General features: G+C 47.2%; 1 protein-coding gene across 1 annotated transcript in view; it reads left to right on the top strand.

The window, feature by feature from the left end:
• Positions 1–858: 858 nt before the first annotated feature.
• SGPL1 (sphingosine-1-phosphate lyase 1) overlaps positions 859–14,951 on the top strand; it is a 46,038-nt gene continuing 31,945 nt past the window's right edge. The window contains exons 1-4 of the mRNA XM_075934965.1: positions 859–1,016; positions 10,135–10,300; positions 12,561–12,628; positions 14,528–14,675. Of these exons, the coding sequence (XP_075791080.1) occupies positions 993–1,016; positions 10,135–10,300; positions 12,561–12,628; positions 14,528–14,675 (406 nt within the window). The 5' untranslated portion in view covers positions 859–992. The remainder of the gene's footprint in view (positions 1,017–10,134; positions 10,301–12,560; positions 12,629–14,527; positions 14,676–14,951) is intronic.

The following is a 14,951-nucleotide window of genomic DNA, read 5'->3' as shown; positions in this document are numbered from 1 at the left end:
ACTCTGGAACCCCAGAAAAGTAAATCTGGCCTATGAGATGACCAGAACCTAAGTCCTTCCTGTCCCTTCCCCTCACCCTGCGTGGCTGGAACGCAGAGGAGTGAGGTGTTTCAGTTGGGAGGCCACATCAGTGAAGGTTGGGGTTTTTTGGAGATTTTCACATCTCACTTGTGTGATCCCCAGCTGATTTCTCTGTGGGTCAGTGACCCCCAACCCAAAAAAGGTTTCCCACCCCCTGCCATAAAGAAAACTTTGAAACCTTTTGTACTGGGCATATTTTACTTATGTTTATTTAAAATGAAGTTTGATAAACTGAGAAAGTTAAAATGCTTGATCTGTTTAATAATTTAAATTAAACAGTTCTCCCTAACTGCAGCCCTAGCAAAATGGCTCAAGTGTAATTATGTAATTAACAGTGAGTTTCCATTAGCAAGTGGTAAGTCAGCTCAAAGATTTGCATTGAGCCAGGGTGTTCACAGGGGGCCAGGTGGAGAGAGCTCTTCCCCGGAGAGCAGCACCACCGAGGCAGAAGAGTTAAATCTTAGCAAGCTTCTTCGGAAAGGCTGCTGATCCCTGCTTTAGAGGAAGGTGAACTATTTCTCAAGGTCACTCAGGTTGACCTGGGGACAATTCCTTCCCCACACCAGGCAGAGGGATGAGTGAGCAGGAACCAGCCTAGCAAGCCCTAGAGCAGGCATGCGAACTGGCGTTTGGCGCGCCGCCAGCGCATTTTTATACAGGAATAAAGCGCGGCCCCATGGCCGCTCGGAGCACGTGCCGACTGCAAATCACAGTCGGCCGGGCCGCGCTCCGCCCAGTGTCTGCTCACGTTCGGATGGGCCGCTGGGCGCTCTGCGCACGCGCTCACAGCCGGCCGGGCCGCTCAGCGCTGGGCGTTCTGCGCACGCGCTCACATCCAGCCCGGCCACTCTGAGCACAGCGCTCACAGCTGCTTGCTGAGCTCGCGCCGCCCCAGCGCGCCTGAGGAGGAAATGAGCGGCGACTCCGGGACCCAGGTACTAGGTGTGGGGTGGGGGTGCCTGGCTCTGGGGGAGGGGGGAGGTATTGGGGTGGGGGTGCCTGGCTCTGGGGGAGGTATTGGGGTGGGGGTGCCTGGCTCTGGGGGAGGGGGAGGTATTGGGGTGGGGGTGCCTGGCTCTGGGGGAGGGGGGAGGTATTGGGGTGGGGGTGCCTGGCTCTGGGGGAGGGGGGAGGTATTGGGGTGGGGGTGCCTGGCTCTGGGGGAGGGGGAGGTATTGGGGTGGGGGTGCCTGGCTCTGGGGGAGGGGGCAGGTATTGGGGTGGGGGTGCCTGGCTCTGGGGGAGGGGGCAGGTATTGGGGTGGGGGTGCCTGGCTCTGGGGGAGGTATTGGGGTGGGGGTGCCTGGCTCTGGGGGAGGGGGCAGGTATTGGGGTGGGGGTGCCTGGCTCTGGGGGAGGGGGGAGGTATTGGGGTGGGGGTGCCTGGCTCTGGCCAGCATCTGGTCCCCTCACCTTTGCCCGGTATCACCAATCTAGTCCCTTGGTGCAAGCTTCATGTTGGGGGGAGGGGAGCACTGTCCTCCCCAATTGCCTACTATGGGCACAGCCACTGGGGCTGGCAATTGGAGGAGGGCTGGAGCTGGGCTCTGACAGGCCACTCTCTGCCAAACCTGCAGTGACAAGGGCAGCTGGAGATGGGAGGTACCACAGTGGAGGGAGGATAGGATAGTGGGAGACCCTCAGTAGGGAGAGGTGTGTATATATACTCACAATTGTGAGGAGTAAGGGAAACCAATGGGAGCGTTTGCTCCCATTGGCCTTTTGCTATGAGGATGGAGCCAAGCTTGGTGTAAGATAAGTTGACTCCTGCTACGAACTTTACATAACTGGAGTTGTATACCTTAACCCAACCTTCCGGCTCTAGTGTAGACCTGGCCTTAATCGACCATAGTAATCTGATCGACCCACACAACCAGAGGAGACAGGTCGGGGGGAGGAGGAGGAGGATCCTGTGGGCTACTGGTTATGTGACACTCTCCACCCCAAGGAAGGACTGAGACATACCTGTCTGTTCCCTGCCCTTGCTCTGTCCCCATTCCACTTCTTCCCCAAACCCAGGCTAGTGGAGCTGGCAGCAGGGGTCTGTCTGCCCCACCCCACAGTGGCAGAGGAAGTGGAGCAAAGCTCTTACTCCCTGCTCCCCCCTTGCTGCCTCTGACACAGTAGTAGATTAAATAAGGCTAGGCTTGTCGGTTAATCAACTAATGATTACTTGTTCACATCCCTAGTCTGGACCATGGATATTGCTGGATCAGAGTGCTCTGGTGGTTGGGAACATGGCTTTGACCTCCTCGGGTCTGGCAGACTCCCTGGTTTGGGACTGCTCAGGTCCCAAGGATACTGGACCAGGGAAGTCCAACCTGTACTTCACTGGCAAAGCATTCCTACTATGGATGCTGCTTATACAATACAACTTGAATCAATTTGGAGTGCAATGTTTAACAAGCATACAACATTCACTAGATAAAAATGAGTGCAGGCTAAGTAAAGTTTGTGTTAGCCATAATGTCTATTGACACATTGAAAAATGGAACTGAGTATTTGAACACTTTCTTCAATATTTTGAGGTATTGAATTATAAATGGGTGCTAAGATGAGACAACTGAAGTATTTTGTATACACCAATCCAGAAAATGTGCTGAAATGGTCATTCTAACAATCTCCTTGTGCTGTCACGTGCTTTTAGATGTAGATAGCTGTATACAATTTGGTCTCTAGAAATAGATCTAAACATACCCTTAATTACATAATGAGCATAAGATTTCTTTTGGTACTTAAAAAAAATCTATACTGCCATTAAAACGTCGTCTTAGTCTTCACATGATTTTGTGATCCTCCTGGGGGAATTCTTTTTCCTTAAGAGATCTTATTTTTAGCTCTTCCTATAAGTCAATTTAATGCTAGTGAATGTTGCCGTTTTGATCATGGAGACTTGCATTTTAGTTATGCACTCTGGCAGCAAATCAAGATTCTTCATATTAGCAATTGTATGGTCTGTTAATTTGCTGTGCAGGGACCCACTAAAGTTTTAAACTTCATTGCCAGGATAGTAATTTTCTGGCATAACAACCATGTCCACTTTGGTTAGTGTGTGTGTGTGTGTGTGTGTGTGTGTGTGTGTGTGTGTGTGTGTGTGTGTGTGTGTGTGTGTGTATATATATATATATAAATATGGTGATGGACTTTTGCTGTGTCTCACTGTAAGATGGTAACAATTGTTCCATGTTTGTAAAGGTAGGACTGCTATACCTAGAACGAATTAAATCAACTAATGGATTTAAAATATAAAGTCATCAGGAGATTGTCCCAGTTTTTATTGATAAAAGCACTGCAGTTGCCCAGGCTTCTGAATAAATACATAAATAAAAATAATGCAAGTACTGAAGATGTAAATATTTGAATGTTTATTTCCAATATTTGTGTCATTCTTAGCATAGTACTTTGCGAATTTGTCATCCTGCCCCACCTCTCAGCCAACCAGCACTAGACAGGGGCAGAGATTCCTCCAGAGTGGAGGAGCTGTTTGCTATGCAGTGGGAGGGCCACATGGAGCTCTGCACTGCAGCCTTAGAGCAGCCATGACCTGGACAGCAGAGCTCAGCTGGTGGCTGGGAGGCAACGCAGGGCTAGATGAGGAAGGCGGAGCAGGCACTGGGGGACTCTGGGAGTGGGACTATCAATGGGGAGCGCTAAGGTGCGGGGAACTCTTAGAGGCAGGGGGTTGACAATAAAATGTTACTGGTCTGCCAGAAGTTTGTGAATGGGCTTGCTGGACTGCAGTATAAAAAAGGTTGGGAACCACTGGCTTAGGGAATTGTTTCAATCAATTAGAAACATGAGCACACTGATAAGGTCTTAGGAGTTTTTTTGCCTTAAGTCAAAGTCCCTCAATCACAGAAGCTGATTCATGCCATCTTGTGTTTCTCCCATAACATACAAATCAGGGTGAAATAGGTTTGTATTTTTTTCCACAAGGTTTTGTAGGTACATAAATGTTGATTTAATTTCTCTTCAGGCCACTGAGCTTGCCCCTCCTTTAAAGTGAGTGATGGAGGAGAAGAAAAGAAGGTCGATTGACTTCTGTAATGCTAAAAATATCTTCCCTTTAAGCATGTGTGGTCAATAGTTCCATTGCTGAGTCTTGCTGAAAGAAGCAGCAGAAATAAAATAAATGCGACCTGTCTGAAAAAGATTACAATGGAGAAAGGATGTTAAATATCGATTAATTGAATAGTCGAGTAACCTCATGAATATTGGTTAGTCGACTATTCTGTAGTTTCCGGGGACGGGACCAGCAGCCAGTGTACTCTGACCTCGCTCCTGAGGAGACCCCTGTCACCCTGCACTGTTGCCTCTGCATCAGAGGCAGCAGCTCAGGGGGGCAGCAGCCACTGTCTGGGGGAGGGGTGTCTGAGCTCCTTGACCTGGCACAAGCTAGTACTGAGCGGGGCTGCCTGTCCACCCGGCTCCTAATACACTTTAAATGCAGAGCTGCAGTAAGGGTAGGTCCTGGACCCATCGCAAGCCAAGACTGAGCCAGGCTGCTGGCCATCCTGCTAAAAATTTACTGGGGGCAGGGAGGGAGGGAAATGCATGTAGTCTAGAGCATTAACCTATAAGGTTTCGCTTATCGGTTAATTGACTACACTATTACATCCCTACAATGGAGAGGATTGTTATCTCTTGTATTTGGGCAGAGGACTGTGGTTTGTAGGATTTAATCAGTGCATCTCTGTGCTAGTGTCCTGAAAATAGCAAATGGTGCAGTTGTATCTGAAGTATGAGCCTGAATAAAATTAGAATTCGACTTACGGGCAAGGATACGATTTAGTCATGTATTCCATAACTTTACCAGACCTTTGTGACTTCTTTTGGCATCTGCTGTGAGCAGCTGGAGCTGTGCACACCTTGCACTCTGCTCTTTGGCTTTGGTAGAGGCCTTGCACACTCTCCTACTCCCCCTTGTGGCTGAGGCTGGTGGAGAAAGGGCTGTGGCCGTCCCCTTCCTCTCATGACTGTGGAGCTCTAGCTATCAGCCTCTTTCCCCCTCCTCCCACGTTATATTTAGTGAAGTCTTAGACAGGTCAGCAGCTTCTGTGAATTTTTATCTGTTGCTGGTGACCTGTCTATGATGTGTGCTAAAAATAACCATGACAAAATGTTAATCTTAGTTTTTTGTGTACGATGGAATGAAAAACACACAGAATCATTGTTCAGGACTTGTGCCAACTGCCTCCTTGATATAGCTCTATTCAGAAGAAAGTGAGAAGTGTGTGTGACTCATTAAGTGCTGCAGACTGCAAAGAGTTAAATGAGCTGTATGGATCAAGCTATTCAGATTTGTTAGGAAAGGGTGTAGAACTATGGTAAGCTTGAAAACAGTATCGTTATACTGATTCAAACAATCCATTCCAATTGGAATGAATTAGTATGGACTCTCTTTTTTATATTGTTTTGGTTTTATCCTATTAAACTCTAAAATGAGAGATGCATTCTAATTTACTGATTACTTTTGAGCAGGGAAATTCAATCTTTGTGTATATTTTAAAAAGCTTGTGTCTGCCCAGCCATCTATGGGTCTGTTTGTTCGAGAACTCCTTCTAAATGGTAAGAGCTAGGACCACCAAATGTGATATGCAGCTTTCTCTTCTTTTAGCTTAAAGCAAGGTCAGGATTTGATTGTGCCAGGAGTATGGGATGTACCTGGACTGGGATTGTTTTCCATAACATGGAAAGGGAGGGTCTGATAGAAGGGACAGTTATATTGCAGTGACCCCAGGGGGTGGCCGATGGAAGAGAGCAGCCAGCTGGGGCCAGGACTCTCCTTGTTGCTGGCAACTGGCCTAAGTAAGTGGGCCCCCTGTCCTAATTGCCTCCCCACCCAAACTCTGGGCCACAGCACCAGGAGAGGGAGCCCTGCTAGCCAGCAACACCATCATCCTAGAGAAGCTGCGGGCCAGGACCAGGCAATGGAATATCCCTGTCCCCAGACAAGCTGGAGGCCAGAGCCAGCCAGTGCAGACTCCCTGCCCCCTCCCAAAGGAGTTCCATTGGGGGTGAGCTGCATAGTCCCTCCCCCCAAGCACTGCTTGGGCTAGGGCCAAGTGATGCAACCCTCCCCTTGCCCACCCCGAGGATCATGGCCATGGCCAGCTCATGTAGCTCCAGTCCCCTTTCCAGATGAACACTATCCACTTCTCATCCCCACCCCCTTGGAGAAGCACTGCGGAGGCTGGACACTGCAGCCTCCCTCCTCCAGAGGAGCTGGGGAGGGGGCGGCTGCTCCAACACTGTTCTCATGGCCAGTGGGCAGCCCTGATGAGCCTCCCAGCCCTCTGCCCTGATTCCTGCACCTCCACCCCCTACGCAGAAGGAGCCAAGTAACACCAGGTACATTTTCTAGTGTACTGTCAATTGACATGTTTAAAATGCCCAACACTTTACCATCCAAGAAACTCCAAATTAATAAATAAGGCATGAATTACTGTTTTACTCCATTCCCTCCCTCCCTCCCCATCCTGATTTCCATCTGTCTTGGTTTTGGTCTCCTTTCACAGTTCCCCTGACTAAACCAGCATTTCCTTCCTGAACTGAAATCACTTTTTAAAAATAGTAAACCCAAGGGCTACGTCTAGACTGGCATGATTTTCCGCAAATGCTTTTAACGGAAAAGTTTTCCATTAAAAGAATTGTGGAAAAGAGCATCTAGATTGGCACGGACGCTTTTCCGCAAAAGCATTTTTTGCAGAAAAGCATCCATGCCAATCACAACGCGCTTTTCCACAAAAAAGCCCCGATTGCCATTTTCGCGATCGGGGCTTTTTTGCGCAAAACAAATCTGAGCTGTCTACACTGGCCCTTTTGTGCAAAAGCTTTTGCCCGAATGGGAGCAGCATAGTATTTCTGCAAGAAGCACTGATTTCAGACAGTAGGAAGTCAGTGTTCTTGCGGAAATTCAAGCAGCCAGTGTAGACAGCTGGCAAGTTTTTCCGCAAAAGCAGCTGATTTTGCGGAAAAACTTACCAGTCTAGACACAGCCAAGGAAAATGGCTGAGGAGTAGGGGAAAATCCTTTTCCACCCTATTCCTTCTGCCCTCCTCTGCTGCTGAATCCTTGCTATCTCACTGTTTTCTGTGCAGAGTGTTTTTGGGCCACTAGTTCTAGAAATGGAAGCAAATCTTGTGTGTGTGAGGATTAATAGCATCAATATTTATTAAGTATTAATAGTTGATAAAAGTAGAACTGGAAGTGTAGCTCTGTAAACACGGTCTTGTAACTACACAGTGGAGTTTCTGCAGCGAAGTACCACACTAGGCATTCAGTTGTTTATAAATTATGTGAAGTACATGGAGAGTTAAACAGTAAGTCAGAGCATGGACATGGCTATGGTAAAGTGGACCAGAGGCCTTTGTAGCATTTGTGTGTATGCTGTAGCTATGCTACCACTGAGAGTGAACTCATTGGTATAGTACCCTTTCAATGCTTAGGGCATATCTTCACTACAGCCGTATGCAACAACCCCTCTAATATTTACCAGGCATGTGCACCACCAATAGAAACACATCCTAGCTATGTGAGGTCTGCTAATCAGCTGGGCAGCATATGAATTTTTCCTGAGTGGCTGCACAAGTACACAATTCACAGGGAACACTGGCCCTAAGTAGATCTTTTATTAAGTTAACTTACAGCCAATGACTGACGTGTGTGGGGAAGATGGTTCTGAGAACCTGGGCTTTAGCTCCTTGCCGGAGCCCACCTGGGTTCCTTGTCTCCCTGAGTGGGAAGCCTTGGAGCAGCAGCCTGTCTGGAGCTGGGGAGCTGGGCTGTAGCTGTTCTGCCTTACCAATTTCATGCTGGAGCCATGAAATTGACAATACAGTTGATGTAAGTGAGTGCCTGTACAAACACTGCATTGCGTTGTTGAAATGAGCCCTATGAAGAAATGGATTGTTGCACTGTTGAAATGAGCCCTACGCTGAAGTGAGCCCTACAACTCTTATGGAGCTAGGAGTTATGATGCTGATGTGGTAGGACACTTACAACTGTGGACTAAGGCTGTAGTATGTACACTGACATAATTAGGTCAACATAAGGCATCTGTGTAACTTGGACTTATTGGTTAATCTTAATGATAGAGAGGCAGCAGTATGGAGGGGAGCAGGTATGTGCAGGAAGCCGGCTTTCAAGATCTATTGGCTCTCGCAGAGTCACTTGGCCCCCGTCAGTGCTTGTGGGGACCTGGCTTAAAAACTGGCTTCTGCCTGCGCCCCACCCCCCCATTGTAAACATGAACTGTTAAAAATATTTAGCGGTTCCATGTTTACAAAATACCATTTGATTAATGTTTTGTTAGTCTATAAAGTGCTACCAGACCATTTGTTGTTTTTTCCCTAATTAACCGTTACCCAGGAACAGCTCCCCCTCCCATTTAATCCGTTAACTGGTTAAACTTAATATTTAACCACTTAACTAATTAAACAGGATTTTATATCCCTAACCTGCACTGGGGCTGCGGTGCTCCGCTTCTTGCTGCCGTGGTGAGGCAGAGTGACTGGGCTGGCCTGGGAGATGGTGGCAGAGCAGAGGCTGCTGCATTGCTCTACATTGCCACAGCTTCTGCTACTGCAGTGACTGGGGGGTAAACTGACTCCCGCTGCCAACCTATTTCACCCTGGTAATCCCCATGGTCATATCCCTTGTGGGAGGAGACTTGAGGGAAGGGGTGGGATGGGGTAGAGCAGGTTCTGAACTTGGGGGAAGGGTACAGATACCCCCACCTTCCCAAGGGCTGCAGGCCAAAGTGTAGGACTGCTTGGGCTACTGATGGCCCACTGGCTGTGAATTTGACACCCCTATTCTAGCACTTGCTTCTCCTGCGCTAATCAGGAGCACAATTGATGGCAACTGACGGCCTGTCCTAATTGTGGGACACATGTAGCTGCATTGCTAACCTCAAATGTTAAACAATCATGAGATGGACTTAAGGGATGTAAAAGCCACTCAGAATAATTAACCAATTAAACAATGTATTTAACCAGTTAAACACAGGCTGCAGGCTGGCAGGGGGCCTTCCGGTTAAGGAGCTAGCTGGCAAGCATGCTGGTAAGGTGTATGCTTGGACTTCAATATCACAAGAGTATGGAAAAATAATAATTTGGTTTTTTTTATTTGCCTTGATTTTGAGCCTTAGGGTGCATTGGGGTCATGTTTTGAAGCTTTCTCTACAGACAGAAGGCTAAAAACTTCCTTTTTCTTTAAGAATGAAGGCTGAAGTCAGAGGCAACTAATGAAGGAGAATGGGGGAGGATCATTGGCCACACCTCCCCCTCCTGCCCAGGGAAGGCCCAGAACAACCCCTCTCCATACCTCAACCCTGTCTTTTCCCCCACTTGAGGCAGACTGGGGGGAATAATAGGGCTGGTGCTAGCAGCAGGAGTCCGCCCTACCCTCCCACCACCTGCACTCACCAGCAGCTCCAGGGAAAGTGGACCAAGGTGGTGCCAGTTCACTTTGCTCCCTTCCTGCTAGTGAGTGCGCAGGTGGTCCCACCCAGCCCCCAGGAGAGACATGGCTGGAGAGTGGTATGAGCAAGGGCCTCCTAGTTCTGCTTCCCGTGCTGCTGCTGTGTGTGTGTAAGAGAACCCCTGCTGCCAGCCCTCCAGCTCCATTAGTCCCACTGCTGGCCTGTTGGCTGGCCCCTCCCACTCCCAACACTTGAATATTTTAAATAGAAAGGTGGGGTAAAAATATTTAAATAAACAAACACTTGAGGTGGGGCGCACAGCCTCTCGTGTCTCCCATTCTTGGCCTTGGCTGAAATAATCATGTATCTCATTGGCCCCAGAAGTTGGGGCTTTAAGGAAAATCATAATTATTGTGAGTTTTATAATAAAATTATGACAGTTGGCAACACTGATTTTAGCTGCAATATACTGGGCTCCTTTCCAATAGGAGCACAGACTAGCTGGCAGTCAGTTTAATGTCTGCTTTAGGCAAGCTCTTTTTGAATGCCCATATTTGCAGTAATTTGAAGAGGTGTGGCTGACCTTTTGTAATGTGATGTTTTTTCTTTCTTTCCCCCTCCTCCCCCAGGATACCTTTGTTCCCTTTAAAGAAATCGTGCTGATGTATTTAGAAAAAGCCAGGAACATCGTGAATGGACAGTTTGCTGGGATTGAACCTTGGCAACTGATTGGCTCAACATTTGCTTCTACTCTGGTGGTGGTGTGGCTGCATGGTATCCTCTTCCAATCAGAGAGTGAGTACCTTGGTGCACATGTCTGGAGTTGGGGTTTTGTGACGGCTGGGCTTTTTTTCATATAAATATTTTTCTGTTTATAAACAGGCTTCTGGCATAAACCAGTGTGTGTCAGTAAAGTATTTGGCTATTATATTTAAGGTCAAGATTTGGCAAAGTTTTAGTAGCTAAACCATTTCATATCATGGAGTGGTGGGACGCCATCTAGAACAGGGATGGACAATAATTTTTGATGGGGGACCACTTCAAGAATTTGGTATGCACTCTTCCATCATTAAAAGAGGAGGTGCAGGGTCTGTGTTGGAGATTGGGTGCAGAAGGGAGCTTGGGGTAGGAGATTAGGGTGCAGGAGGGGCTTGTAATCTGGGACAGGGAATTAGGGTACAGGGTCTGGGATATGGATGCAGAAGAGGAAGGTGGAGGAGGGGGTGCAGAGTCTGTAAGGAGGTTGTGACTTGGGGCAGGGTATTGGGGTGCAGAAGCTGGGCTGAGATGTGTGCATGAATGATGGTGCAGATGATTGGGGATGAGGGGATAAGGTACCTGGTACAGGATCTGGCTGGGAGACGCTTACCTTAGGCAGCTCCTGGCCAGCAGGACAGTCAGTCAGGTAGGTTCCTTGCCTACCATGTCTCCATGTGCTGCTTAAGGTGGTCAACTGCAGGGGCCATATGCTTCTCTGTGCATCGCATGCCTGGGGGGCAGGGAAACTAGGGATGTAAGTGACTAGTTGACTATCCGATAAGCATATCGGATAGTCGACTAGTGATGAGACTAGTCGCTTCACCACCCCCTTCTCCCTCCTGCTTTGCTGCTTCTATCAGACAGAGACAACAAGGGGGGAGCAGGAGCCGGTGCTGGGGGAGCCAGCTTAAAAGCTGGTTTCCCCCCAGCACCGTCTCTGGGGGAGGGTAGGGGAGGTAGAGGCGCAGCAGGAAACAGCACGAATGGGGACTGAAGCAGTCTCTGCTTGTGCAAAAAGAGCCACAGTGGGACTCTTGTACATTTCAGAAGCAGAAGCCCGGCAGCCACCACACAGTCTGTCTGGGCTGTGGTTCTAGAAATAACACTGTAGCCTGGCTCCAGTTCCAGCACACAGGGCAGCTGCCTGCTGCATGGCCCAGCACCTGGGAGCAGCTGGGGTAGCTGCTGGGGCTGGGACTGTGTTACTAAAAATAGCACTGCTGTCCTGGCACATAGAGCATACTGCCCCATGTGCTGGGCCTGGAGCTGGGTCACGGTGCATCTGTTTCCTGGGAGAAAGAGAGCAAGGGGGCAGGTGTTGGGAGGGCAGGGACAGTGAGGGAAGGGGGAGGTACCAGGGCTGTGCAGGGGGTAAGGGAAGGTGTAGATGTCAAGGAGATTGTGAGGGTGAAGCAGAGGGCAGACACGGGAAGGGGAGTAAAGGAGAAGGATGGGCACTAGAGGAGAGAGGCAGTGCAGGTGTGTAGAGGGAAGTGTTAGGGAAGGGGAGGTTGAGGAGGGTGGGCACAGGGGGCAAGGGCAGGTGCAGGGGTCAGAGAGGATGGGGAGGTGCGGTAAGACCCAGGAGGGCTGAGGGAAGTGAGAAGGGTAGGAGCCAGGATAGCAGAGGAGGGTGGGGGGCAGCACTAGGCACCAGAGTAGTAGATGAGGGGAGAGTGGGAGACATGGCAGCAGAGGGGGAAAGGGAGAGGCTTATAACTTGGGTGGCACAACATCTGAACAAGCGCACGTGATCTCAGTATTGGTGCACAAGACAAAACTCACTTCACTGATGGATGGAAAATCTTAGAGGGACAGCTGCCCTCCAGTATTTAGAACTTTACAAACAGCTGCAAACTGGTGCTATTCATGTATGTTCTCCTCCTGTCTCACTTAAGACATAATGGATGCTTGAGATGAAATTATTCCTCCACTGAAGTCAAGAGGGAAACTCCCATTAACTTCAATAGAACCAGAATTTCACCTCTGGTATTCCTCTTACAGCTTTCCTGTCCAGAATGTCAAATAATGAAAAACTATATGTACATGATGAGTTAGACACATACCTACTAATGACTGACTAAACCATATTCTTAAATCGCTTTTGCTGGTAATCTGGGGCAGATTGAAATTTCATTCTTCAGTGTGTTAAATCTCTGCACATCAATCTCTTCTTCATTGTTTCTTTTAGCCAAGAATTCCTGCCATATACCAGCAGTACTAATCTTTAGGAGTTTTTTGGCTTATTAGATCAGAGCAGGCTGTTTAATTTTGTTTTTTGTTTCTTGTTTCTCAGGTTTAACATCACGAAGCAAAAAATGGTTCTTCAAAGCTCTAAGAAAAATGCCTTTTGTTGGTACAATAGTAAGTATTTGAACAGCTTTCCTTAATATTCAGCCAGCACTGTCTCTCCTATTTGTATTGCAGTAACACCCAGGAGACTTTTGTGCTAGGTGCTGGCAAACCTGTTCTAGATGCTTACAGCCCAAGTAACTTTTCTGTAGCAGTATTGACTTCAGAAAAGGGAGATGACATTTTTGTTACCAGTAATCCCAAGTACCTGAGTTTCTGCAACTCCTTTGTGTATTATCAGACTTTCCCAAAATAGCTTTAGCTGGTGGATAAAGGCCATAGAGTTTACTGTGGGTTATTTTTCTGAGCTAAGTTATCATTCTACTTGTGTTATCCACATCTGGTTATTGGTCTGCAGAAATGTGATAACTGAACCTCGCGTTAAGCAAGATGCAGAGGTTATTCTCCTTGTCTTTGATTGGTTTAGAGTCTGCATTAGGATGGTTTGGACTCTTTAGAGAACAGAAGTGATGTAATAATTAAAACAAGAAATACAATAGAGGTTTGTTTTTTGGTGGGTTTTTTTATTGAAACTTAAACCTGCATATTACAAGATTCAGCAATTCTACTGCCATTCCTTGTAATTATATGTCAGGAATTCTTGGCATCAACAAGGATAGAGCTGCTTTTAAATGTATTTGGTAAATGACAGTACTGTATTTGGTGGCTATGAAATACAGTCTTTGTCCTGAAAACATCAATCACAATAGACAGACTACATAAAATGGGGTATTCAGGTGCCAGGTTGTTTCTATATGTAACAGATGAAAAACAGTAGTTTTCAACCTTTTTCATTTGCAGCCCCCTAAACATTTTTGAATGTTGGTGTGGAGACTTTTAAAAATCTTTAAACATAGTCTGTGACACTCCCTCTTCCCCCATAGGTTGAAAACCACTGGTTTAGCATGATAGAGTGCTTTCTCTCTCAGATCTTCCCTTAGCATTATTACTGATGTATGGAACTAGTTTAAAAACACTATCCAGTTCAGATAAGCTACAAATACCTCCCTTTTTAAAGGGGTTGATGTCCTGACCAATACATTCTACCATCGTTTGACGTGGTAATCATAGCCAGTGAGTTTAGCAGCTGAATTCATAACTCCATATTATATTCCACTTGTCTGTTCTTTGCTTACTGTTAGAGCGCACACACAGTAGTTCTGGACTCTCTACAACTGTTTCTTATTTTTACATGACCCATATTTTCAGGATAGTGCTACTGAGATGTTGGCCCATTTCAGAAGAACAGTTTAGTTTCTCATTTGCTTAGAGCTTCCACTGATGAGTAGAGTCTGACACATAAGCCTGTCATATTGCTTACAAGAGGCCTTGACTCCCAGGCATTCCAATGTTCAAAAGTCTCTGGTACTGATCAATATCTCAACAGCTATTGTAGATAATGCTTCTGGAAGCATTATCTGTGCTGCTATGAGAGCACTGTCTGTGCTGCTATGAGGGCAAATCTGGGCCTTCAAACTGGGGGAGGAGTGAAAGTGTCATAATCTTATCTGTATGTTCAGATATGTTTCATTTGGTATCTCATTGTGCAACAGTGATATTTTTCAGGGTTTCTAAAAGTACAGCTGATTTCTGAAGCAAGATGGTCCAAAAGTTAATCCATTTTGAAACTATATCTGATATAAAATTAGTGATTGTATTATCATGGTCTTGAACACCATAAAAAGCCTGGGGGGACCCCGGGAACTTGTTTTACTACATTTGACAATATTATTTTCAAGGTTACAAATAGGCATTAAGGGATTAAATTAATATACACAGCATTTGACAGTATCTGTTCAAGGAGGTAACACACTTCAGTGTTGAGCTCAGTGTTCCAGTGACTAGCACTGAGTGTTCTGTGCTACATAAAATGTATGGACCCTATTGTTGAAGGCATTTTTTTCTTTGTAGATACAAAAGCAGTTTAACAAGGCCTTGGATGACGTAGCCTCTGGTTTGCCATTCCTGAAGGAAGGAAAAGGTTATATCAAAGCATTGCCAGCACAAGGCCTGAGCCAACCGGCCGTACTCGAGAAGATGAAAGAGTACAGCTCTATGGGTATGGCAGTGAGCTTATACTGGTATATTGCAAGCAGAGACATCATGTTTGTGAATTCCTGGAGGGTGCTTAACCCCCACTCTGCCCCAGACCCTGTGCCTTCCTGGTCTGCTTTTTCCCTCCTCTGATCATGCCCTGCTCTCTCTCTTTGCTTTCTCACTAGGGCCTCCTGCATGCTGTTGAACAGCTGATCTGTGATGGATAGGAGGTGCTAGAAAGGCAGGGAAGAGCTGCTGGGTTTTTTCCCCAGGATGCTCCAGCCCCAGTGTATGCAGG

This window comes from Pelodiscus sinensis, chromosome 8 (genome assembly GCF_049634645.1).
Source record: "Pelodiscus sinensis isolate JC-2024 chromosome 8, ASM4963464v1, whole genome shotgun sequence".
Classification (NCBI taxonomy): domain Eukaryota; kingdom Metazoa; phylum Chordata; order Testudines; family Trionychidae; genus Pelodiscus; species Pelodiscus sinensis.
Note: the sequence above shows the minus strand (reverse complement) of the source record. Positions and strands in the feature narration are given on the sequence as shown.